The sequence below is a fragment of the Stigmatopora argus genome, chromosome 9, assembly GCF_051989625.1.
Source record: "Stigmatopora argus isolate UIUO_Sarg chromosome 9, RoL_Sarg_1.0, whole genome shotgun sequence".
NCBI classification, from domain to species: Eukaryota; Metazoa; Chordata; class Actinopteri; order Syngnathiformes; family Syngnathidae; genus Stigmatopora; species Stigmatopora argus.
The window spans coordinates 15,257,984-15,283,658 of NC_135395.1; the positions used below are offsets into that span (position 1 = coordinate 15,257,984).

At 40.6% G+C, this 25,675-nt stretch overlaps 1 protein-coding gene and 2 long non-coding RNA genes across 11 annotated transcripts in view; 2 read left to right on the forward strand and 1 right to left on the reverse strand.

The window, feature by feature from the left end:
- The window catches only part of LOC144082081 (teneurin-2-like), a 163,469-nt gene extending 143,701 nt beyond the window's left edge, over window positions 1-19,768 (forward strand). Inside the window, exons 16-38 of the mRNA XM_077608915.1 lie at window positions 519-665; window positions 875-1,085; window positions 2,174-2,293; window positions 3,536-3,797; window positions 4,069-4,336; window positions 5,922-6,065; window positions 6,869-7,118; window positions 7,247-7,267; window positions 7,359-7,588; window positions 8,931-9,085; window positions 9,386-9,487; window positions 10,454-10,627; window positions 10,722-11,365; window positions 11,816-11,991; window positions 13,578-13,813; window positions 13,887-14,183; window positions 14,265-14,822; window positions 14,929-15,198; window positions 15,329-15,739; window positions 15,823-15,933; window positions 16,773-17,040; window positions 17,208-17,338; window positions 17,414-19,768. Coding sequence (XP_077465041.1) covers window positions 519-665; window positions 875-1,085; window positions 2,174-2,293; window positions 3,536-3,797; window positions 4,069-4,336; window positions 5,922-6,065; window positions 6,869-7,118; window positions 7,247-7,267; window positions 7,359-7,588; window positions 8,931-9,085; window positions 9,386-9,487; window positions 10,454-10,627; window positions 10,722-11,365; window positions 11,816-11,991; window positions 13,578-13,813; window positions 13,887-14,183; window positions 14,265-14,822; window positions 14,929-15,198; window positions 15,329-15,739; window positions 15,823-15,933; window positions 16,773-17,040; window positions 17,208-17,338; window positions 17,414-18,151 — 5,924 coding nt within the window. The 3' untranslated portion in view covers window positions 18,152-19,768. The remainder of the gene's footprint in view (window positions 1-518; window positions 666-874; window positions 1,086-2,173; window positions 2,294-3,535; window positions 3,798-4,068; window positions 4,337-5,921; window positions 6,066-6,868; window positions 7,119-7,246; window positions 7,268-7,358; window positions 7,589-8,930; window positions 9,086-9,385; window positions 9,488-10,453; window positions 10,628-10,721; window positions 11,366-11,815; window positions 11,992-13,577; window positions 13,814-13,886; window positions 14,184-14,264; window positions 14,823-14,928; window positions 15,199-15,328; window positions 15,740-15,822; window positions 15,934-16,772; window positions 17,041-17,207; window positions 17,339-17,413) is intronic.
- Window positions 19,769-21,600: 1,832 nt separating this feature from the next.
- Window positions 21,601-22,236, forward strand: LOC144082082 (uncharacterized). Its single transcript, XR_013303139.1, has 3 exons — window positions 21,601-21,745; window positions 21,971-22,022; window positions 22,140-22,236. It is a non-coding gene; the product is annotated as an uncharacterized LOC144082082 (long non-coding RNA).
- Window positions 22,237-22,275: 39 nt separating this feature from the next.
- On the reverse strand, window positions 22,276-24,746 carry LOC144082080 (uncharacterized). 9 transcript variants are annotated; one of them, XR_013303130.1, is made up of 10 exons: window positions 24,689-24,746; window positions 23,997-24,080; window positions 23,801-23,885; window positions 23,608-23,704; window positions 23,415-23,511; window positions 23,221-23,317; window positions 23,031-23,120; window positions 22,875-22,972; window positions 22,759-22,778; window positions 22,276-22,360 (listed from the first exon to the last, which is right to left on the reverse strand). It is a non-coding gene; the product is annotated as an uncharacterized LOC144082080 (long non-coding RNA). The 9 variants fall into 9 exon arrangements; XR_013303135.1 differs by having other exon boundaries at window positions 22,276-22,778; window positions 23,210-23,317; XR_013303136.1 differs by lacking the exon at window positions 23,221-23,317 and having other exon boundaries at window positions 22,276-22,778.
- Window positions 24,747-25,675: the final 929 nt, after the last annotated feature.

The following is a 25,675-nucleotide window of genomic DNA, read 5'->3' on the forward strand; positions in this document are numbered from 1 at the left end:
TGATTCCGACATTTCGCATTGTTAAATTAATGCTTCCATTGCAGTAGAGGCAATACACTCAATTCTAGCACATTAGGTTATAGACGTATGAATGAATGTATAGTTGAGTTTTTTCTTTTTTCTTTTTGCGATTTATGCATACACATGCATTTGGATGCTCGTATTCAATTAAATGCATGTATTGCCACTTTCTGAAAGCATTACTCCCACACCATCAAAATCCCATTACGTACATGAACTGACTCATAACGAGAGAGATGGGCAGATGAATGAACAATACAGTTTAAAAAAATCATATCAAAATTGACCTGTTGAATGTAATTGACCATTGCTACACTCCAAGTCACCTTTACACATGAATCACATTAGTGCATTAATACCGCAATAGAATACACTATAGAGTATATCTATGTATATAACTGTTTTCATTTTTTTTAATTAAAAACTATCACCTGGCCTTTCTTCTATTATCCCACCTCTCCGCTCCTCTCTCTTATCTTGCCCCCTTCCATACCCAGATGGCTGTCCTAACCTTTGTAATGGGAATGGGCAGTGCACCATGGGACAGCAGAGTTGGCATTGTGAATGTCAAACTGGTTGGAGGGGCCCTGGCTGCAGTGTTGCCATGGAGACCTCTTGTGCCGACAACAAGGACAACGAAGGAGGTGAATGGGGGCAAGCGGGAATACCATGAAGGGATGGAGATTAGAATTCAAACAGAGAGAAAAAAATGTTTGTGGAAATTTGCAAATTGTATTTCAATATGTTACATGAATATGAACTTTAAGCCATCAAATAGTTCAATTAAATTGGATTAATTTGTTGGAAATGGTTTTGCATCACAGACACATTTTTGCTTTGGCCTTTTCCTCAGATGGACTAACAGACTGTATGGACCCAGATTGCTGTATCCAGAGTCCCTGTCAAAACAGTCCCCTTTGTCGAGGCTCCCGGGATCCTCTCCAAGTCATTCAACAGATCCCCTTATCCCAGGCTCGTGTCCACTCATTCTATGATCGCGTCAAGATGCTAGTGTCACGGGATGGTACTCATGTAATTCCTGGAGAAAACCCATTCAACTCCAGGTAAGGAAGAACTGCCGAGTAATAATACTGTATATTATTGTTGAGATTATTCGGGGCTGCTGATGCCGGTCCCAGCTAACTACAGGTACCAGGTGGGGTACACCCTGAATCGATGGCCAATCACAGGGCACATGGAGACAAAGGACAACCATTCACACTGACACTCATATCTAGGGGGAATTTAGAGTGTTCATCCAGCCTAACCTGCATGTTTTTGGGATTCTCTTCTGGGATTTGAAGGAATTCCAAGTCCAGTTAAGCTTTATCATTTTTTGTTTGTTCTTTTTTAATTTGGGATTCTAACCAGTAGCTAGTACCACTGCAAGTATTTTCCTCTTGTTGCCATGCCACTATGGTGCAACAAACAGCCAAATTGTTAAGACTTTGAACCAGTCAGTTGATTGAAAAAGAGTCTCAAAATCTTTAACCAGTTTAATTTTCATGTTTAAAGGTTACAAACCAACAAAATAATCTGGCTGTTCCGTACTATGGAACATAGCGGAATTGAAAGTTAACAGTGGAAGAAAAATGTTATGTTAGCTATCGTGTGAAGCAGGAGGAATAATTTATGTTGCATGGTCATATTTTGCATTTTGAATTACTTTTTTCCCATCTATACAATGCCAAGGGCATCGAACTCGGGTGCAAAAATATGTGAATAAGACAACTCTAATACCCCAGTATGTATTCATATACGAGACTATATGCAAAAATTATGCAAGTGTGCAGACCACACTGAAATAAACCTAATAACTAAATGTATAACCATGTGTCCCTCACCCGTTGCCCACTGTAGGCTGCGATAGGCTCCAGCACCTCCGCAACCCTGTGAGGATAATGTGATTGAATTAATATGCATAGTCATCATCATTTTCTTAGTGTATTTAAGAGATTGATAGGAAACAATCTACAAGGCTAGGGCTGCTGATTGTGACTAATTTGTAAATGGTCGGAAACCAGTGACATGAACGAAAGGCCAAATGAAGTAATTGAAAGCCAGAGCAATTAATACATAACCAAATGATAGATGGATTTGCCAAAAGATTAAGCACCTCTCTCTAATTTTGTTCTCTTTCGTCTTGTTCCAGTTTGGCATCCCTTATCCGAGGTCAGGTGTTGACGACAGATGGAACACCTCTGGTGGGGGTGAACGTGTCTTTTGTCAACTACCCCCACTATGGATACACACTGACGCGGCAGGATGGAATGTATGTACAATAGTTAACTAGAATTCATTGTTGAACATAAGAAACTACCTCAAATAATTAATATTACACTAAGTGAAGTTAAACTGACTTAAATTATAATTATATATCGCCAAATCTAACACATTATTATTTGAAATTTCCCCCATGTAGTAATTTAATTAATTAGTAGAATACCTATTGATTTAACATGCTAACAGCATGTATGGGGAAATTTACAAATTGATAGAAGATAGCGTTGTATGTTGCGTATTATTGAGAAACTGCACTTAGTGTTTAAATCCCAACATATTAAAAAAATTAACCAAATTCTCATCTCAAAGCCTATCAATATTTCTTTAATTTTTACACTAAAATGGCTCTACATAAAGTCTGCTTTATCCATCGTTCTCCAACATAATTGTAATAGTTTAGGCTTCTGCTTTTTCCTGTTTGTATTTGTTGAGATTGTAATTAATTTGTTAACTAACCCCTCACAGATCTATAACTTTCCCTTCTTTCCACTTTTCAGCTTGGTTTTAGGATCACATGGGTTGCCCATTTTTCTATAAATTGGATTTAAGTCTGTTGGGCAATCATCATTAAATTCCAATCCAACGGTTCTTCAAATGGTCCTCCACTCATTAATTGTGATAATTCTCACTTTTTCATTTTAGGTCTGTTAAACTCTGTTGCTATTCTCCGCAGTTTTTACCACTGCTTTTCTTTTTCAGTTTGCGCAAAGCAATGCTGAGACCTCCGAACAACTGCACGCTAACATCAAAGTTGACATTGACTTTCAGGAGCGGTTTCATTACAGACTTCAATAAATGTGTCAGATGAATAACATCATTTTCTTTCAGTTGTCAGAGTTCAAGATGAGTCACCACTGTTCAACACACATTCAGGCACACACCTTTCAAAGTTTATTATACAAATAAGAAACTATTTTTGAACACATCTAAACACAAACCAAGAAAAAAATTGCAAAATGTGACAAGATATATGTAAAACATGAAATAATTCATATTAACAACAACAAAAAATTCTGTCATATTGGCCTGAGATATTTTGGACTTGATATCAAATAATTTATGAATGCACATTTATTTCAGGTTTTTTGTTGAACTATTCCTAAAGCTGCAGTGTATTTATTGTGTTGGAAGAAGAGAGTCACTGTGGTGTATGAGTCCGTGTAACATTTCATCCTCTGCAGCACTCCCCGTCTGTACCTCATTCCCGTCCTCTCCTTGCAAACCTCTCCAGGTTTGACCTGATAGCTAACGGTGGGGCATCAATGACTCTGCGATTCGAACGTGCCCCCTTCCTGAGCCAGGAGCGCACCGTGTGGCTACCCTGGAGCCAGTTTTATGCTATGGACACTGTGGTGCTTAAGACAGAAGAGAACACAATCCCCGGCTGTGACCTGAGTGGCTTCATCAGGCCTGATCCTCTTGTGATTGCATCCCCTCTCTCCTCCTTCTTCAGCTCCAAACCAGGGGAGAAACCCATCATACCGGAGACACAGGTGCAGTACCACTGACCCCTGGCAGCCGGCTAATCCTCCTTCTGGTTCCATCGCTCTCTTCCCGCTCCTCTTTATGCCCGTCTTTTATGGCTCTCTTTCTGCTTTCGCTTCAATAGATTCCCTCTTTCCCTCGTTCCCTCCTTCTCTATTTCCTTATATTTTCCCTGCTTCTGTCCTTCAGCCGTCAGTGGAACCGTGACCTTCATTATTCCCTTTTCTCTCTAATCCCCCTCTAATCCTTTTCTTTTGTCATCTCGTCTCTGTCTTCCAGGTGCTGCATGAGCAGATCGAGGTGCCTGGCACAAGTCTGAAGCTCTGCTACCTAAGTTCTAGGACCCAGGGCTACCGCTCCCTGCTCAAGGTGACCATGACCCCAGCCGTGGTGTCCATGGGTCTGATGAAGGTTCATCTCATGGTGGCGGTGGAAGGCCACCTCTTTCAGAAGTGGTTCCATGCTTCACCAAATTTAGCCTATACCTACATCTGGGATAAAACCGATGCATATGGACAGAGGGTCTACGGGCTTTCCAAGGCTGTCGGTGAGTATAGGGGACAAAAGGATTTTTTGTTGCAACGGGGCAAAGGTTTTTTTTCTTTCTTCCAATCCTTGCACTTACTGAGAAGATTAGAAACTTTGCCGGTAATAGCATTCTGGGTATGACAGGGTGAGCGAGTTCTAATTAGAGAGCCTGAAGGAGATATTATACAAGAGAAACTCAGCTGCAATCCACTATGCAGTATAGCTGCAGTTAAGTGGGTATTTCCATGTCTATTTTTCACTGAAACTGCATTTGGTTCAACCAGTCAACTGGAACTTTCGAGAAGGGTTATTAGCCTTCAGGGTGAGTTAGCAGTTAACTATCGGAGCAGCCCTCGGTGATATGACTTTCTGCTGTCACAATTGCTTGTCAGACCAAGAAAATGCATGAAGCATTACCATGTACTATAATTATCAAGTCATTCCCTTCCATTTACAGCGATATTGGCGTCCAATCCATTTGATATGGTTTGAAAAAATGTCAAGAAATTACAAAAGGATGGGTTCTTGGCAGAATATTAAAAAAGATGTCACCTCCTTAAAATATGACAATGAATATATCATTTTGGGGGAAATTAATAAAAGCATTAATAAATATTAAAATTTAATACATAATCATGTTTTTTTCTTTTTCCTCATATAGATAAAATTACTTTGGCAATTATTTTCACGTCAGTGTTGATATGCCTGTGTATCCATCCACCCCTTTAGCCACAGAGGTGGCCACAGCAAAAGAGTCGATTCACATGATTGATTGGGCAAACAAGTCTTTAGACCAGATGCCCTTCCTCATGTAACCCACAAGCGGGAATCCCATCCCGCCTTCCATAAGGGCAGTCGGACGATAAAACAACTGAGCTCCCACCAGGGCAACAATATGCCTCTGATTAGCATAATATCTGTCTACACGTATTGCGCCACCCCAGGATGTCTTATTTTCCGTGAATGTCAAATTTAATCAAGCGTATTTGTAGTTGAGTTTTTTTGAGGGGCTATTATAGGAGCGTAGGTGCAGTATGTCATTAGACGGTGGTACCACGCCTTTAAAACTGTCATCACTATTCTCAACCGTTATTGTTGTTTGCAGTACTTGCAAAGGTGATGGAAACAACACTCACTAAGTCTCAAATGTGAGTTTAACAACTTTCAGTTTAACAACTCTAATGATGTATGCTCCCACTTATAAAGTGGCACTGGTCTTGCCATAACTACCTTGATTCAACTCAGCCTAAATTCTACTATTTTATCTTTCGACGTACCAACTATTTTATCTGCATTAGTCATCTGTGAAAAAAATGTGTTCATAACTACTTCATATGGCTTATAATGCAGTTTTAAAGGTCCTACAGTTATCTGGCCCAATTAACACCATTTCCGATTGATTTAGCAGCTTTTTTGGGGTGTGACTCAGGTGTTAATGCAGAGTTCAATAAAGGTGCTAACTAGCTTTGGTTTGCATTGTAGATTCACAACCTAAATGGCATGGGAATGGGTGTGCTTTTGATCTATTCCTGTTCATTGATGCTGCACCTTTTCTTTGTCTCATTTAATTTCTTATGTTTGTTTCTTTGACCTTTAACATGCAGTGTCTGTGGGTTATGAGTACGAGTCGTGTGCCAGTCTCATTTTGTGGGAGAAAAGGACTGCCACACTGCAAGGCTATGAGCTGGATCCAACCAATCTGGGTGGCTGGTCATTGGACAAGCACCATATACTTAACACACGAAGCAGTGAGTTGGCAACCCTACTAATTTGAAAGATTTTCTTTTGATTGCTTTTAGTTTGTTTGAAGCCTTTAGCGTTATTTCATAAAATGGAACAGTCTCAGCTTTAAACTTACTTCTATCTGAATTTTAGGTACCTTTTCCTATCTATCGAATTATTCTAATTACTATTTGGTTCCACTCATGCTGTATGAATCAAAATATGGAGCCAGACTAATTTCATTTTTTATTAAATGTGCAATATTTATCCTTTATTGTTCCAGCTCAAAGTATTGCTAGCACATTACTTTGTACCAAGCATGCAATCACGAATAGGATCCAAAACCAAAAACAAGATAAAACATTAGGCTTGATTTGGCATATATTATCTTTCTTTTCACTCAAAGTTTCTTGTCAAAAGGGAAATCCATAAAACATTTGACCTTTATGACATTGTTAATTTCAACAAATTATCTTAAAACACATTTAGTTTTTCTAGTGTTCACACTTGAAAACTAATAAACTTTGTCTACTTAGCTCTCAACTATGTCTTGGGTAGTTAATAAAATACTGCTGCTTTACCAAGATTCATCGTTATATGCATGTGTCTCCAGGCGAAGCCCTGGAGAGGATAAAATAATACAGTTATCCCTTACTCGTGCATTAATCATTATACATTCATACTTAATTCATTCAATGAGACTTCCATCCATCCAGTACTAATCTAATATCTGATTGTCCTTCTATTTATCTATTCACTTATACTTTAAAGTACTGCATATTCAGTACTTGTATGCCTATATGTTAGGATTTTTATTATTTATGTGCAGGCATTCTTCACAAGGGTAGTGGCGAAAACATCTTTCTGACAGAGCAGCCTCCAGTCATCAGTAGCATTATGGGTAACGGGCGCAGAAGAAGCATCTCCTGTCCAAGTTGTAATGGCCTCGCAGACGGCAACAAGCTGCTCGCACCGGTTGCCCTGGCAATGGGCATCGATGGCAGCCTCTACGTAGGGGACCTTAACTTTGTACGCAGGGTTTTCCCTTCTATGAACACCACTGGCATCCTTGAATTAAGGTAATGACACCACCTAAAATGTAAAAATGTTGGAGTCTTAAAAGTTCTTTTTTCCCCCGACTTTGTGTAAAGACCCATTTGATTAATATTTGTTTTGTTGTCTGTTTTTATCTCGTTTCCTCTTGCAGAAACAAAGATTTTAGACACAGGTTCGACATTTTATTTAACATCTACAAAATAATGAGCATACTTGAAGGCATGACGGAAACATGATCGCTGTTTTTTTTTCTTTCCTCACAGCAATAATCCAACGAATAAGTACTTCCTGGCAGTTGATCCGTTATCTGGAGCGTTGTTCATCTCCGACACCAACACCCGACGAATTTTCCGTGTTCGCTCATTAACGGGTGGCCGCCTGCTGTCTGACAATGCTGAGGTCGTAGCTGGGACTGGAGAGCAGTGCTTGCCCTTTGATGAACGATGCGGCGATGGCGGCAAAGCCACTGAAGCTACACTTATGAGTCCGAAAGGTGAGCGGCTCAGCGGAAGTGCAATGAGGCCATGTGGTGCGAGCAAACTGTATATTTAGTCATGATTACAGCGCTGCTATTACATTCATTTATTCTGATTGATCTCATTCTTCAGATTTGTATGTAATCAAATGATGAATGAGGATAACTGCGGATAATGGTTTTCATTAGTTTCACTTTAGCCAAGGCGCTTATTCATGTAGGCTGTGCTGTCGATCATTTGGAGCACAATGCATTCCATTGATTGCAGTTTTTTAATGTTTTTTTTTTTTACCCAAACCATTTTTTATTATTTTTTGCAATAATGTAGATTTAGCTAATTATAATAAAATACTGTACATGTTCAAACACGTATTGAAAAGTGGATTTAAAAAAAAAAAATCTATACTATATTAAATATTGCTGTAGGTTAGGATTTGAGTGAAACAGTAAAACTTCTTTCAATAGTCATTGTAATCATCAATTTGAACGGAAAATAATATATAGTCTTGCGGGATGTTCTTTGATGCTTTCATTGTGCTTTTGTTTTTTTTTTTCTCGACATACAATTTGTCCTTAACTAAAGAGGACAAAGACAAAAGCAGGCCATAAATCAGGTTAATGAAAAACGTAATATGTTAATGGAATTATTTTAGAGGATTATTAGATTTGTGAACAGTGACACCAAACTGTCAAGGATGTCGCACCGTTAGAATTCTGTACAGTGAAACTGATAATGTAAATCCAACGTGTGTTTGCAATAGCAGATCAAAGAACAAAAAATATTAAACATTAGTCACTCTTACCTGTCACTACATGCTGTATAGACACTCCCTCTGCCTATAGTATTTGTTCTGACAGTTTGTTTCTCATTTGTTGTGTGGCCTTTGCTGAGCCGCCGTCTTTTCTTACATACAGTATCAGCGGACCTAGAAAATATTTTGAAGCCAGCTTGCTTCAAACAAACGCACCTGTCTAAATGTTTGCTGTCCTATGAGTATAGCTGAGACAGCCGCACTTGGTTAGAAAAAAAAGCGGAAGAAATGGAGATAAAAGCGGACTGAGAATCAGGGTGAATAAGTGGATACTAGGAAAATAATTTTACCTTTAAAGAAAAAAAGCCTCTTGCAGACTAAAAATTTCCACAAGAAAAAGCATGAGCTCACTTCCTAAGTTGGTGACTCATCCCAAAACTAACACTTATCGAAGAGTTCAGCAGGCTCTCCGTCACTGCATCACTTTGTTCCTTATCCAATGAGAAAGTGCCTGATTCCGCAGCTTTAATTGACTTGAGATGTCTCGGATTGTTGTGAGTTAGGAGTTATATGGGTCATCATTCACAGTGCTTCTCTTGCATTTGCAGGTATTGCCGTAGATAAAAATGGGCTGATGTACTTTGTGGACGCCACTATGATTCGCAAGGTGGACCAAAACGGCATCATCTCCACTTTATTGGGGGCCAACGATTTGACTGCTGTGCGACCACTGAGCTGTGACACCAGCATGGACGTGAGCCAGGTAAGAGAGTTAGTCAGAAGTGGGGAAAAATGTGGAGGTGCTGGCATGATGGATGATGATCTAACAGCTTTGTGAGTGCTGAGCTATGACAATTGTGTGGACCGCAGCCAGTAGGTGAGGGACATTCTGATTTAGTCACCTCTTAAAAGTCAGTGGATAAATGAATGGATCAAATGAGAGTGAAGACTGCACTTACTTTAAAAAATGGAGTGGAGACCTTGGCTTCTTTTCAAATTATCACCATTACCAGACACTGTGCTGTCGATTATCTGACGTTTAACTTCTGTATCTGCATGGTAGGTACGCCTGGAGTGGCCCACAGACTTAGCAGTGAACCCTATGGACAATTCTCTCTATGTCCTAGAGAACAATGTCATTCTGCGTATTACTGAGAATCATCAGGTTTGTGCCACAAACATGTATGCACGCAACAAAAACATTTTCATACATTCAATCATTTTCCGAGCCGCTTATCCTCACGAGGGTCGCAGGGGGTTCTGAAACCGATCCCAGCCAAGAACAGGCAGTAGGTGGGGTACCCCCTGAGTTGGTTCACAGACAATCGTGTGGAGATGGACACCCATTCAAGTTCACTCTCATACCAAGGGACAATTTTGAGTGATAAATCAGCCCACCATGCATGTTTTTCACACTCAAGTGTCCCGATTTTGTCGGGAGTATCCGGATTTCCAAGCATAAATCCAATCTCCCACCACCAGATTAAGTTCTCCTGATTTCCAGACGGTCTCCCAGAAAAAAAAAGCACCATGAAGATACCATCTCCCCCAAATATCTGAATTGCGTACAGTTTATTAAACTTTCCAAAAGGAAATAATAGAAATGATCTTTCTTGGGTTAAAGCAACATAATTATAATTTTAAAATTCCATCATGAAATGTTGTAATAATTTTAAAGCTTTTAAAGCATAGCATACGTAGAACAGCATAAAAAAGGTTTGATGGCATGAACAAAACGTGCTAAATTTTGATCAAGCCATTATTAAACCTTTGTTAGAGCAACATACAGTATTTTTCCAAAACTGTTTTCTGGATCCAGTCAGGTGATGTCGCATTTATCATTATTGACATGACAATAGAAGAAAATTGTGATTTTAATTTTGGCCAACAACAGAGTTTGTTATTGACATGACAGGTCCTGAAAATGTATAGGCTCTGGCAACCCTCACGAGGATGCGCAGTACGGAAGATGAATGAAATGTACTTTAAATATAAATCAGGCATTGTTCTTCAGAACAAATCAATGAAAAACATCAGATTTTACACTTGTTCTTCTTATTTTTCTTGGACCCACACAATGGTTACAGTTAACTTAAGGCCTATTTACAATTTTTTTTTTTTTTTTTTACAGGTGAGCATCATAGCAGGTCGACCTATGCATTGCCAGGTGCCTGGTATTGACTACAGCCTCAGCAAACTGGCTATCCATGCTGCACTTGAAAGCGCCACAGCAATTGCCCTTTCGCACACTGGCATCCTGTACATTGCTGAGACAGACGAGAAAAAGATTAACCGTGTTCGACAGGTACTTCACGACTGTTTTTATTTTTCTCAAGGGTGAAGTTTTTTCCCTGATGAAACTAAAGTAGCTATATCCTCTTGGAATGGATTTCTTTCAGGTGAGCACTAATGGAGAAATCTCCCTTTTGGCCGGAGCCGCCTCCGACTGTGACTGCAAAAATGACGTCAACTGCAACTGCTTCTACGGCGATGACGGTTACGCCCCAGATGCCGGCTTGAACTCTCCGACCTCCTTGGCTGTGTCCCCCGATGGGAGTCTGTTCATTGCAGACCTCAACAACATACGAATCAGAGCAGTGCGAGCCAATCGGCCCGGCCCTGCCGTGTCGAACCAGCCGTACGTAGGATCGGGTGGGGCGCGGTACGAGGTGGCATCACCCAGAGAACAGGAGCTGTACATCTTTAATAGAGAAGGGCTACACATCCAAACCATTAGTCTTGTCACCGGAGAGCCACTCTATAACTTCACTTACGGTTCGGATGGCGAATTGGCAAGTCTGGTCGACAACTGCAACAATACAATGAAAATAAGGAGAGAAGGCTTGGGCCAAGGCGGAGGAGCTGGCCTGCTCCGACTGGTGCTCCTGCCTGAGAATCAAGTGGTGACCTTGGGAATGGATCCCAGCGGAGGCCTGCGGAGTGTGTCAGCCGTGGGCCAGGAGGTGGCTCTCATGGGCTATGGCGGTAACACGGGTCTGCTCGCCACTAAAGCTGACGAGACTGGATGGACTACCTTTTACCAGTGAGTATGTTTAGGCCAGGTGCTGTGTTTTGGTGTGACAGAAAAAAATATAACCCTCATGAACCATCATTACCGCTGTGCAATTAGTCCCAGAAGGGGCGCAGAGGGTGCCGGTTTTGAGTCTTAACCAGTCTTAAATGTATCATCATTTCATTGCAGTCAGGTGCTGCTTGTTTCAGCAGAAATCTCAGAGGTTTCTTAAACTGTCTGTGCTGCATCGGTTGGAACAAAGACCAGGACCCACTGCAGACCTTTGTGGAATAATTACGCACTCCTTGCTTAGATAGTACAATACTGCTCCCTAGTGGCAGTATTTAATTGCAGTCAAAAGCTGATAGATCAATCAAATATTTGTTGTCTTTACATGACAAAGGTTCTACTTTTATTGTTTATTTTTGCATGCTGTATTATTGAGGCCACGTATGCTTTACCTCATGTCTTCCCTCTCAGGTATGACAGCGAGGGTCGTTTGACCAATGTGACCTATCCTACCGGCATGGTAACAAGTCTCCATCGTGAGATTGAACGCTCTATCACCATCGATATCGAGAGTTCCAGCAGAGATGACGATGTGACGGTCATCACCAACCTGTCTTCAGTAGAAGCCTCGTATACCGTGGTACAAGGTAAGACAATTTAGACACGCATGAACAATAAAAATAAAATGACATGAGCAGTCGTATGGAGCTCATATGTTTAAATGTTAAAAACATTGAATTCATTGCTTGTAATATTCAGTTGGGATCATCCTGTGTTTCCCAGCGCCAAATTCATTAATTAGCGTGCAGTGGGTTCTCTTCACTCCTCAAGTTTAGTCCTCAGACACGCACAAAAAGATACAAATAAAACTCTCAGACAGTTCCCCTTGTCTCTGAGCGTATTTTGTCTGATTAGCGCTGAGGAAAAATGGAGGGGAATTGTCACGTCCTTTATCCTACCAGCACGAGTCTCGTGACAACAAACAGTGCGTTAAATGGTTTCGAGGGCCTGCAGCAGAATCCGATTGAAATACACAGTATTCCGTGATTCACCTGTGATGTGCGAGAAAGACGGTAGAGATGTTCACAGAGCTGTAAGTAATTTAAGGTTTCCACTACACTCCGTGGCTTTTCAGCACAGCTCTCTGGTGACGTACTCACTTAACCATCTCCATTCTTTTGCTCTTTCTCATTCTCTTCATTAACTCATGCGCAGCAAATTCTCCTTAGCCCTCAAGGTCTCATTTCTCACCCCTCCTCCATCTCAGTGGCGTCTGTTTTATTATGAGCTTGTTCAGGCAGACGGTGCAGAAAAGATTTATCTAAGGGCTGTTGCTGCCAAGTCAGTGGGAAAAAAAACATTCACTTGTCTGTTTGAGGCATTGTTAAAATGTGCCTGGAGCTTTATTACAAATTGGTCTTATGGATTACTGTCATTTATGGCGGGGTTTCAAAGGGAGGCAACAGCTGATCCCTCTCACCTTTTACAAATGAGAATGAACATGCTTCCCCTTTTGTGTCTGCCATATATTTCTTTGCCCCAAACAATTTTATCTCCCTTTCACTCACTTCAACGTGATTAAGATGTGTTTTGTCAGTCCAGGGAGAGAGAATTTAAGCTCAACATTAGACCTGGCCTTATCTGATTCCATTCTTGTGTTTGCCAGTGATTCATTACACTGTGGAGATAAGGACTGTAAAGGGATCTACAGAGATGTCAGCTTTTATTCAAAATACTGTAGAGCTTGTTAGAAGAGGATTCAGTGAGGTTAGCTATTATATAAGTATGTATCAGATTTTATCAAACTAAATTGCCATGTAAAGTATTTGCTTGTGGATGAAGCATGTGACTAAATAAAGATATTTAATGTCTTTGTGCATAGAGTAGCAGTGGATCAGTAGAGCATTAAGACTTAAGTCTTTTTTATTAAACTCATTTCTGCTTAAGCAATGAATAATGTCACCCAATAAAAGCTGAAAATTAACAGGCAAGGATATGGACAAAGCTTTTGGCAATTACAGGAAAAACAAATAAATGGATACCATGAATGAACCGAATAGATCTATTTTATTAAGTTTGCGTTTGTTGTTGCAAAATCATGGCATCCTCGTCAAACAGATTAAAAGTTGAATAATATTATTATTGATTCTGCTTTTTACTTACAATGAATATGCAGTACTTCATCATTACTGTATCATATTTGCCATTGACATACCTTATTTTCTCTCTAAAGACCAGGTAAGAAACAACTACCAAATGTGTAACAACGGAACCCTGAGAGTTATGTACGCCAACGGAATGGGCATAAGTTTTCACACGGAGCCCCACATCCTGGCGGGCTATGTCAGCCCTACGATTGGTCGCAGGAATATAACGCTTCCAACAGACAATGGTCTAAACTCCATTGAATGGCGTTTGCGGAAGGAACAGGCCAAAGGAAAAATTACCGTGTTTGGCAGGAAGCTAAGGGTGAGTTCATCAAGTCTACATAAATCAGTAATAAATGCAAATATCTTACTAATTGTTGTATATTTCTCTCCAGGCTCATGGTCGCAATCTCCTCTCCATTGACTTTGACCGTAACACGCGTACAGAGAAGATTTACGATGATCACCGCAAGTTCACGCTCCGCATCATGTATGATGCTCAGGGCCGACCAGCAATGTGGTTGCCTAGCAGCAGCCTGGCAGTGGTCAATGTTTCTTATTCAGCAACTGGTCAGCTTGTCGGGTTGCAGAGGGGAAGCATGAGTGAGAGGACTGAATTTGACCCGCATGGGCGAATCCTGTCTCGCTCTTTTGTGGACGGAAAGATTTGGAGTTACAGTTACCTTGATAAAGTAAGTGCAGTCGTCATATTTATTCCTTTACGGAAACGCAACGACTCACAGATATTTAACTTGTAACTTCCCCGATTCTAGTCTATGGTGCTACTGCTGCAGAGCCAGAAGCAATACATCTTCGAGTTTGATTCCTCAAATCGAGTCACGGCCGTCACCATGCCAAGCGTCGCCCGTCACACGATGTTCACGCACGTGTCCCTCGGATACATCCGCAACACTTATAACCCACCGGAGAGCAACGCCTCCATCATTCACGACTTCAGTGAAGACGGCCGGCCACAGGCCACGTATTACCTGGGCACTGGCCGTCGTGTTCTCTACAAGTACGGCAAGCTGGCCAAGTTATCTGAGATTGTGTACGACAGCACCGCCGTCACGTTCGGCTACGATGAGACGGCGGGCGTGCTAAAGATGGTCAATTTACAAAGCGGCGGCTTCTCATGTACCATCCGCTATCGGAAAATGGGCCCACTGATCGATAAGCAAATTTATCGCTTCAGTGAGGAAGGGATGGTCAACGCAAGGTTCGACTACACCTACCATGATAACAGCTTCCGAATTGCAAGCATGAAGCCAGTCATCAGTGAAACGCCTCTACCTGTAGATCTCTACAGATATGATGAAATCTCTGGCAAGGTACTTTGTCTTTCAGTAATGCTATAAAGACCTTATCACTGTTTTTTTTTATTCTGTTACCCAGACTGAGTAAAATGTGTATTCGCTATAAACCTTTCTGTCCTAGGTGGAGCACTTTGGAAAATTCGGGGTCATTTACTACGATATTAATCAGATTATCACCACAGCTGTTATGACACTGAGTAAGCATTTTGACACCCACGGACGCATCAAGGAGGTCCAGTATGAGATTTTCCGTTCCCTTATGTACTGGATGACGGTGCAGTATGACAGCATGGGACGAGTGGTCAAGAGGGAACTCAAAATCGGGCCCTACGCCAACACCACTCAGTATCGCTATGATTACGATGGAGATGGACAACTTACTGGCGTCAAGGTGAATAACCCATGTGGAAGACTTGATAAGATATATAGATTCATGTCTTTTTTTTTAATTGTCAGACACTGTTATCTGGCCGGCTGTCACTGACTTTGGACTTTGTAATCTTTTTTTTTTTTTAATTCAGGTGAATGACTGGTCAACATGGCGTTACAGCTATGACCTGAACGGTAATCTTCATCTGCTGAACCCCGGCAACAGCGCTCGGATCATGCCGCTGCGCTATGACCTCCGTGATCGAATCACACGGCTGGGAGATGTCCAATACCGCCTGGATGAGGATGGTTACCTCAGCCAGCGTGGTTCTGACATGTTTGACTACAATTCTAAGGGTCAGCTACTAAGGGCCTACAATCGTGGCCCTGGTGGCTGGAGTGTTGTTTATCACTACGACGGCTTGGGTCGCAGGGTCTCGACAAGGAATAGCATTGGACAGCACCTACAGTTCTTCTATGCCAATCTTAACCATCCAACAAGGGTGACGCACATTTTCAACCACTCAAGTTCAGAAATCTCCTCACTCTACTATGACCTCCAGGTAGCTAAGTGTGTGTTCAAATGTTTCAGTACAAATATTATACAGTTTTTTTTTAACCTTTACTCTACTGTGTGTTTGTAAAGGGCCATGTTTTTGCCATGGAGGTAAGCAGTGGAGAGGAATATTATATAGCATCTGACAACACTGGCACGCCACTGGCTGTTTTCAGCAGCAATGGACAGATGATCAAACAGGTAATCTCACTACAAGGTTTTACTAGTCGTATTTGTTAGCCCAATTGTTCTTTAATTAAAGTACCTCATGTGGACTCTGCCCAGTAGAAAGCAAAAGATTGACTAAATTAAATGTTCAAACAACCTTTTTTTCAATCCACATGTGCATCTACAGTGCATTAATCAAATATGATTCAGTTATGTTCAACTTCACGCCATATGGCCAAACGTACCATGTTTGATACATGGTGTGATATGTTTTCCACTGATAAAAATGGATGTATCCTGTGATTATGAAACAAATTCATGACAAATCATATTTGAGATTTTAAAATCTGTTCCGAGGGACCATTACAAGTTTAGAGTTTAAAGATTTTTCATTTGCTGTCATCTAGTTTGGGCTTTACTAAAGGGGTTATACTACTAAAGAGCCACAAGGAATATTTAATAAATCTTTTAAAATATTTAACATTACACTTCGCTGTAATCAACAATAAGTATGTTACATTTCATTATTTTTTTCCAAAATCTCAGTGCAGTGTTAATTGTCCTTACTATTACATAAAAATAACTAAAATCTCTGCCGTTTTATCTGAAAATGCTGGTCTGCTACAGCCATTGCTGGCAATAGATGTACAATTTATTTGAATTTTGAATACTGGCAATGACTATTCATGTTTCATTGAGTACCCTTAAATATAATAGACATCAATCCATTTTGCCTTGGACTACTCGCTACTATTCATCCATCACAAACTAGTCTTTCAGGTGGTTCTTGCTGTAAAAGGTTTGCAAACCACTATTATAACATGTTTTTAGAGTACCCTAATACCACACAATCTATTGCTGTGCTCTCTCAGGTGCAGTACACAGCATATGGAGAGGTTTATCTGGACTCGAACCCGGAATTTCAACTCGTGGTCGGTTTTCACGGCGGCCTCTATGATGCTCTGACCAAGCTCGTCCACTTCACCCAGCGTGACTATGACGTCTTGGCTGGGCGTTGGACGTCACCTGATTACACTATCTGGCCCAAAATTGGAAAAGATCCCTCTCCTTTTAATCTCTACATGTTTAAGAACAACAATCCCCTCAGTGACATGCTAGATGTGAAAAATTATGTCACAGGTAAGAGAGAATCGCAATGTTTGCAACAAACTTGTCGTGCTGTACAAGCATGAGTTGACAAACGAAAACATTGTCCATTTTTTAAATTCAAAACAAGGCCCGTCATTTGCTACCCTGTGTAAATTTGCCATTCTGAGATATCATGCATATTTTATTCGTTGTTGTAGATGTGAAGAGCTGGCTGGTGATGTTTGGTTTCCAGCTTAGTAACATAATCCCAGGATTCCCTCGACACTCGCTCTACTTTGTGGAGCCACCGTATGAGCTGCAGGCTACCCAGCACTGTGAGAATGGCCAGGTACTGAATTCTATCCTTCCAGTCTATGATCACTGTGGTGCTTTTCATCAATCTCTTTTTGTTCCTATTGTGTAGCTCATCACTGGCGTGCAGCAAGCGGCAGAGCGCCACAACCAGGCATTCATGGCTTTAGAAGGTCGTCTTCTCAACAAGGAACGGCGCAGACGAAAGGACAAACCAGGCCACTGGTTTGGCACTAGTACACCCATCATAGGCCGTGGGGTGATGCTGGCCATCAAAGAGGGTAGAGTGGTAGCCGGCGTGTCGTCCTTGGCTAGCGACGACAGCCGCAAAGTGGCTCTCGTGCTGAATGGCGCCCAGTACCTGGAAGGCACCCACTACACACAGGACGGGAAGGACTGCCACTACTTAGTGAAAATTGGCTCGGCGGACAGCGACCTGTTAGCCTTGGGGCTGACAAATGGCCGCAAGTCACTGGAGAGCGGCATCAACGTGACCGTCAGCGGCCGCTCCAGAAGAGGTGTAACAGTTGAGTTTGCAGTGCCGTCTTTCGTCCTGAGTATCCGCTATGGGCTCTCTGTTGACGTGGTGGACGAAGAGAAAGTAAGACTGTTGGAGTTGGCTCGCCAGAGGGCATTGGCGGGGGCCTGGTCCAAGGAACAGCAGAGGGCCAGAGATGGAAAAGGAGGCAGTCGCCTCTGGACTGAGGGAGAGCGACAACAGCTTCTGACCACAGGAAGAGTACAAGGCTACGATGGCTACTATGTACTGCCCGTGGAGCAGTATCCAGAACTGGCTGACAGCAGCTACAATATCCAGTTCCTTAGACAGAATGAAATGGGCAAGAGGTAACAGCCCATAATGCATCTGTCCTACTCACCCTTACCCCTTTTTCCCCCCTCCCCAGCCTCCTCAACCCTTTTCTCTGGAGATTTCATCAACAAACGGGGTTACTCATGGAACGCTGCAGGGACTTTTGAAAAGAGTGACAGACATCTATTATCAATTTTACTGCCATGGGCAACAAAAATAACACAGAGTAATGTTTCAAGGAAAAAAACAAAACACTGAATAAGTGAGAAGGCACTACTTCATTAATAAGAAGATTCCCCTTTTTAAAAAAGCTGATTGATATTTTCACCCATATTTTTGGGTTATACTGAAAGCGCCCAGGAATATTCAGTAGAGCTCCTCTGTTTCTAATAGACGCTGAAAGCAAAAGGATGAGAGTGAAGAGCTCTTTGCTGTGTTGCCACGACAACAACACATCAAAGGAGGACACCCGAGACATACAAGGCAACGTTCAAGTTTGTCCAGCACTAAGTACGAGTCGTCACCTTGTCTCAGGCCTCCCATCGTCCATCGCTGTTGATTCAGTGCACATCTGAGCAAGAAACATACGCAGAAGGCCTCCATAAACTGCTTTGAATGGACCATAAAGGACAATGTTAAGAAGTAAACTGAGAAAAAAAAAGGCTACATTTGTGGACTGTTGCAGTACACAGCATTGTTTATTATAAACCAGGAGAAGAAACACGTTACTACATGTGTGTCCAACTACTACACTAAATTTCAGGATGTTGCGTATTCCGTAGATGCTGTAGTTTTGTACGTTTCAGTCGCAGTAGGATTGTGAGACGTTCACCGAGGCACTTCTGTACAGAACCCACCACTCGCAGTCAGAAAAAAATGGTAAGTTTATATTTATTTTATTTTACTCATTTTTTTAAATTTATTTATTCTTAGTACTATATGACAATCATGAATGAGTCAGTCAGTTTAATTCAAAATGAATTTCAATGTATGGGGTCATTTTCTTTTGTAAAATATGTATTAAATGTTCATCTTGTTTTTGTATTATTTTAGATGGCTACCAGAGCAAATAATAGTCACTCTCTAAAAGAATAATTTATGTAATAAAGTGTTTAAAATGGTTTATACTCTAAATAAAAGTCTTTAAAACTGTGAAAATGATTTTTCAAGATATACTTCGATGTACAGTGTATAGAACTACCTTTATGCAGCACAGTAGAATATTGTTGAGAATATCAAGTTTTATATTTCTAAGAGGAAGTGGCTTGTAATGTGCAATTTGGCTGGTATTACTATAGTTTTGTGGCACTCTAATATTGCATATCTTCAGCATAAGTCTGCAGTTTTTATGTTTTTTGTTTTTTTTCTGTATTCCTTTCTTTGTTTTTTTGGAAACAGACAGATTTCTGACCTAAATCCCAACCGCAGTAGCAGTAATGGATCCTCCTCACTGTGAAGAGACTCGTGATGGATGTCAAATTGTACCAAATCAGTATTATCAAAGGATAACACGCTCACTAAAACGAGACTCTTCTGGGAAATTATGAATAAAACATGATTGTTTATTTCAACCCAACAATGTCTAGTTCACTTTCATGTTGTTTTTCTTTTACAGTACACAGTAAATATTCATGCTGTCCCCCATTTTCTTGCTATTTTCAGCACAGTTGACATACTTTTCAAAAGCAAGATTCATTAAGACGAGAAAATGGTACGTAATATGGATTCGGAAGGAAAATGAATCCTCTCATGAAAATTACCCAGTGCTCGACCGTTAGGGCCTGCAAGGCCTTCTCTTCTGGCCTAAAAATATCTGAATCACAGACTGATGTTAAATATATTTTTGTCCATGAATACTTAAATAATTCCAAATGGTCTTTCAGCTTCCTTTCATTGCTTTTGACCTGGTTACACTGCTGCCAGATGTGTGTTTTCATATTTAGGCATTTAACCAATCACATTTCAGTCATTATTTGTTGCCAGGGTCAGAAATCCACCTTCAGCATAAAATAAGCGTCGATAAAACGGTTGCTTTAATCAATCCGATGGCTGGAGGATGGATTTTGTGTACAAATAAAAATTGTTTTTGTTGAATAAAATGTAGCTATATTCCTAAATATTTCAATTGTATGTGGTTATTATTGATGCTTTTTATGTGTCGCAGCTTTATTTTGAATACGCATGATCAAGGTCAGAGTTCAAATAGCCGACGTCACCCTTCAAAATGGCGGATGAGCCAGGAACCAGTACGGAAGTGGACTGCAGAGCTGCTCAGAAGTGACGATTTCCCGAAGAAAGACCTGATAAAGTTCTTACAGGACAATGCAGCGCATTCGGTACGTTGTCATTTGGGGATTTAGATCCCCCTGTTCTCATTTTAAACGTGCTTTTTGACGGGAGCATGCTTTTTTAGCGTGATGTAGCCCCACCTGGATGGACACCGAAAAATGTTTGCAAACAAATTAGCTACATTGCGTTACCTATAGCTCTCTATGTTTAAAAAGAAATCATTCCATTGTGTGTTTCAGTTACTCAACGAGCACGGACTGCTTGGAAACATCAAGTATGTGGCCAAAACGACCAAAGCGGAGCAGCTTGTCGACCCCATAACGGGCTGTTTGTCAGCAAAGTAAGTCGTTTTTTTTAAATACTAGTTTGTATTTTCTCTCCCCGTGTAATAATGAAATGTCAGCGCTCAATGCTTTGCTCAATCAGCTTGTCATTATGATGCATTCAAATTTTGAATGAAAACACTAACTGATCTGGTGTTGATTTTTAATAGCAAGAACCCTTGTGGATGGATCAGTGGTGTAGGAAATGGTACACTTATAGAATATATGCCAGTGGTTCTTAACCTTGTTGGAGATACTGAACCCTAATTTAGTGTGAATTAAAATATATATTTTTTCAAGTTGGAGATACTGAACCCTAATTTAGTGTGAATGAAAATCAAATCAAGATATAAATTTCTTGCAGCACTGATTGGCCAAGCAATGTCACGTGATCATCTGCAACCAGTAATGGTCACGCAGGGCATGTTATCGTGAATAGACCTGAATCGATGTTTTGACCTGTGGCAGAGGCTCCACTGAACCCATGTTAAGAACCACTGATGTATACCTTTACCCTGGGCTTTGACCTTTTCATTTTTATTTTTTTCAAAATTGAAGAGGCATTCATTCACCAATAGTGCAGGGGTCATTTTTGATTCAAGTTTAAACATGGTAAAATCATTTGTCCTCAGTTGATGAAGAGAAAATGGACTTGAAATGATTGACTGGCAAAACTCATCCAGGATGAAATAACATGGAAAATGAATGTGGGTCATTTGTGCATCAAAATGGTTAAATAAACAATATCATAATCATGCTGTGGTGTTTTGTAGATGTTTAAAGCCACGGAGACGGTGGAGTAGGTGAAAGCTGTCAATATCAACGAGAAGACCAAAGAAGTCAAGGCAGTAGTTGTGGATGAGGTAAGACCTGTGTTTCAGGTTATTTATTATTTTCATGTTGTGTACATACTAATTTTGTATCTCGCTTCTCTTCAGGGTCCACCCAAGTTTACCAAATCAACGCTGAAGAAAGGGTGACAGGGTGAATGGCAGTCTTTGACACCAAAATCCCTTCACTGGTACTTGTTGTTATAGAGCAGGGGTCTCCAACTCTAGTCCTCTGGCACCTGTCCAGTATGTTTTCCATGCCTCCCACCACATCTGAATCAAATGGTCAACTTATCAGTAGCTTGATTGTTTGATTTGGGTGTGTTGGCGGACATGGAAAATGAACTGGATAGGGGCCCTGGCATATTTCTATTTTTCCCTCCTGGGGCTTTAATGTTGCTTGCCTTCTTTTGCAGTGGGATGGAGGCCTGCTAACTGAGGAAAGGAGAGATGGCCCTTCTGATGTTGGTAAAACCTAATCTAATGTTTTTTTGTCAAATTTTTTACCTAACTAGTCCCCAATCTATTTTTTTTTAATGTTGGACTTAGTCTATTGTCCCTTGACTCTCTCCTTTTTTTCTGCAGAATTTCATCATCAATGGATGGAAACACCATCTTTAAATGCTGGATGGCATTTTATCTTAGCCCCTTTTTTGTGGAAAAATAAAGCCCTTGAAATATACACATGTCTTTTTCTTCATAACTAGCAAAAGAATGCAAGTAACATTTTAGAGCTTTTATTAAAAGAAATACATTTGCACACAGGTATTATCACATTAAAGTATTCATTGGCCAGTCTTCTCCACCTGTAGACAAACAAATTACACTTAAAAAAAAAAGAAAAAAACCTTTGAAACACTTAGTATAAAAAAAATTGGCAAAAGAATGCAAGTAACATGACATTTTAGTGCTTTTATTAAAAGAAATACATTTGCACACTTAGTAATTATCGCATTGGCCAGTCTGCAGATAAACACATTTTTAAAACAGCCTTGGAAAAATTAAAAAAAAAACCTTGTAAACACTTAGTATAAAAAATAATTTGGGCAAAGGACTTAGAATATAAACACCAAAAATTAAAGGAAAAAAAAGACCATTGAGGGTCTTGGGTCTTTTTTCTCCAAGTGTTTTAACAAAGACAAATGACACTCAAATCTCTTTTATTGAAATTTCTGATTGAAAAAAAAAATAAGATCCTCCTTACCTTAGGGATCAGGACTTCACCTATAAAATAAGAGTGGGTTAGTAAATTGCAACTTCAGTCAATAAAATAATGTGACATTAGAATGTTTTGACTTGGATATTCTACAATAAATTAACCTCTCAGAAGACTGCCAGCAGAGTTCAGGGATGATGCATCATCTTCAAGTGGGCAACCTGGGAAGATCACTTGGTCCTCCAGAGTCTGGACATGGTGCCTGCATGTAAAATGTGATCTTGGAATGTTTTGACTTAGATATTCTACAATAAATTAACCTCTCAGAAGACTGCCAGCAGAGTTCATGCATCATCTTCAAGTGGGCAACCTGGAAAGATCTCCTGGTCCTCCAGAGTCTGGACATGGACCTGGTGCGTGCATATAAAATAGGGGGGGGGGGAACGGGTTAGTCAATAAAATAATGTGAGATTAGAATGTTTTGACTTGGATACTCTACAATAAATTAACCTCTCAGAAGACTGCCAGCAGAGTTCAGAGACAATGCATTATCTTCAAGTGGGCAACCTGGGAAGATCTCCTGGTCCTCCAGAGTCTGGACATGGACCTGGTGCGTGCATATAAAATAGGGGGGGGAACAGGTTAGTCAATAAAATAATGTGAGATTAGAATGTTTTGACTTGGATACTCTACAATAAATTAACCTCTCAGAAGACTGCCAGCAGAGTTCAGAGACAATGCATCATCTTCAAGTGGGCAACCTGGGAAGATCTCCTGGTCCTCCAGAGTCTGGACATGGACCTGGTGCGTGCATATAAAATAGGGGGGGAACGGGTTAGTCAATAAAATAATGTGAGATTAGAATGTTTTGACTTGGATACTCTACAATAAATTAACCTCTCAGAAGACTGCCAGCAGAGTTCAGAGACAATGCATCATCTTCAAGTGGGCAACCTGGGAAGATCTCCTGGTCCTCCAGAGTCTGGACATGGACCTGGTGCGTGCATATAAAATAGGGGGGGAACGGGTTAGTCAATAAAATAATGTGAGATTAGAATGTTTTGACTTGGATACTCTACAATAAATTAACCTCTCAGAAGACTACCAGCAGAGTTCAGAGACGATGCATCATCTTCAAGTGGGCAACCTGGGAAGATCACCTGGTCCTCCAGAGTCTGGACATGGGTTAGGGTTAGCATGCAAAAAAAAAAAGCTATAGTTATCATATACAGAGACTGGAGATTCAACAGATAGGTTTAGGTGGGGTTTTTTGGAACTAGTTTTACCTGGATTTGAACCAGTCTCCTCTCCCCTCAAGGGTGTGCATGGTTCTGGACACATGGGATTAGCTGCATCTTGATTTAACCAAGCTATTTGGGAAGTGCCAAACAATTATTACAGGAAAGAGAAATCTTACAATAACTGATAAATAATGAAAATAAGTTAGTGAGTGCTCCGCGCTAATTTCCCCTTTCCAGACAAAGCGATTAAATATACAGACTGATGTTAAAAGCTCGGAGAAAGTTGTCTTAACACTTTTTGTAAAAATGATTTTTTTAAACAGAATTACAAATTGGAAAAGGGCGTTTAGCACTCGCAGTGAAAACTATAATTACATACAACACACCAGGAACTAAATTGTGCCTCTTGGTGTCATTTTTAAGTGAGCCTTCACCTAGCAAACTGTCCGTTAATATCTCGGATTTGTTTGACTAAATTAAAAGTCTTTCCCCACGACTCAATAAAGGAGAGAATACGGAGAAAATACTTTTGAAGTCAAATGTCGTGACGCTAATGCTAAGATAGCTAGTGACATGAAGCCCACAGCCGGTGAGGAAAAGGAGCCCATATTTAAAATGTCGACGTTGTGTTCGACTTGGCATTAAACGAACAGATTTCTCGGCATTATTGGCTCAATTGAGTCCTAAAAAATCTACCGGTAGCGTGCAGTTAAGCGAGTAAATTGCTAACACCTTACCTCGTCGTGCAGATCGTCTGACTGCATAGAAAAACGCCCGCTCCAAAGGGGAAGACACTGCGCGTGTGCTTGATTTACGCATCTGCGTAACCACGCCCACATTGTCGCGCCATATAAATTACTATATAAACTCAAAGAGGGATGCTTTCTATAGCATCCCTCTTTGAATGAATAAACTAGGGTTGAGTTCTTTCTTTAATTCTTTTTCTGAACCGTTTTACCCTTACTAGGGTCGCGGAGGGTGCTGGAGCCTATCCCAACTGACTTCGGGCCAGAGGTGGGGGACACCCTGAATTCCTATTCCTGCAAATTCAGTTCATACATTGTCTATATCCATTTTCATTCAGTTACTTTTGCATATACACAAAAATGACCAGTTGTTTAATAATAATAATAATAATAATAATAATAATAATAAAGAATGCAGGACAAAATCACAGACAAGAGGTAACTTTAATTCAATATTGTGAGAGTCCAAAAGTTATCTTACAGCTCATCAAAAGCAATAACAATCTAGACAGTAGATTGTTTTTCCTTCTCTTAGAGCTTTGTGGTGTATTTGCAGTCAAGGACAGGAAAACCTAAAGAAAAAAATAAGAAAAAAATAGACACCGGCTATTTGGTTTGCATCTTTCATTTTCGCTGTACAAAACTTTACCAATAATCATAATGGGGATGGAGCTAAGTTTCCAAAGAAGCTATTCATTTGTGTACGACAATAGACTTCTGTGGTGTGTTTTTGTGAAACAGATATGGCGCGGCCCCTCACAGAGAACAACAACCCAAGTGCCTGAAAACACCCATCTGTCAGCGAGCGCCCCTCTCTTTAAATGTTCCATAACAAAACCCGAAAAGCAAAGAGAAAAGCCCCATTCTCTGTCTGTCTGTCCAGCAACGGCTTGAACACACTTTACTTTGTCATTATTGGAAGGTCTTGACTACACATGTTTTTTTCTCTTGAAGGGAAAAAGGATTCCCAACTGGGAT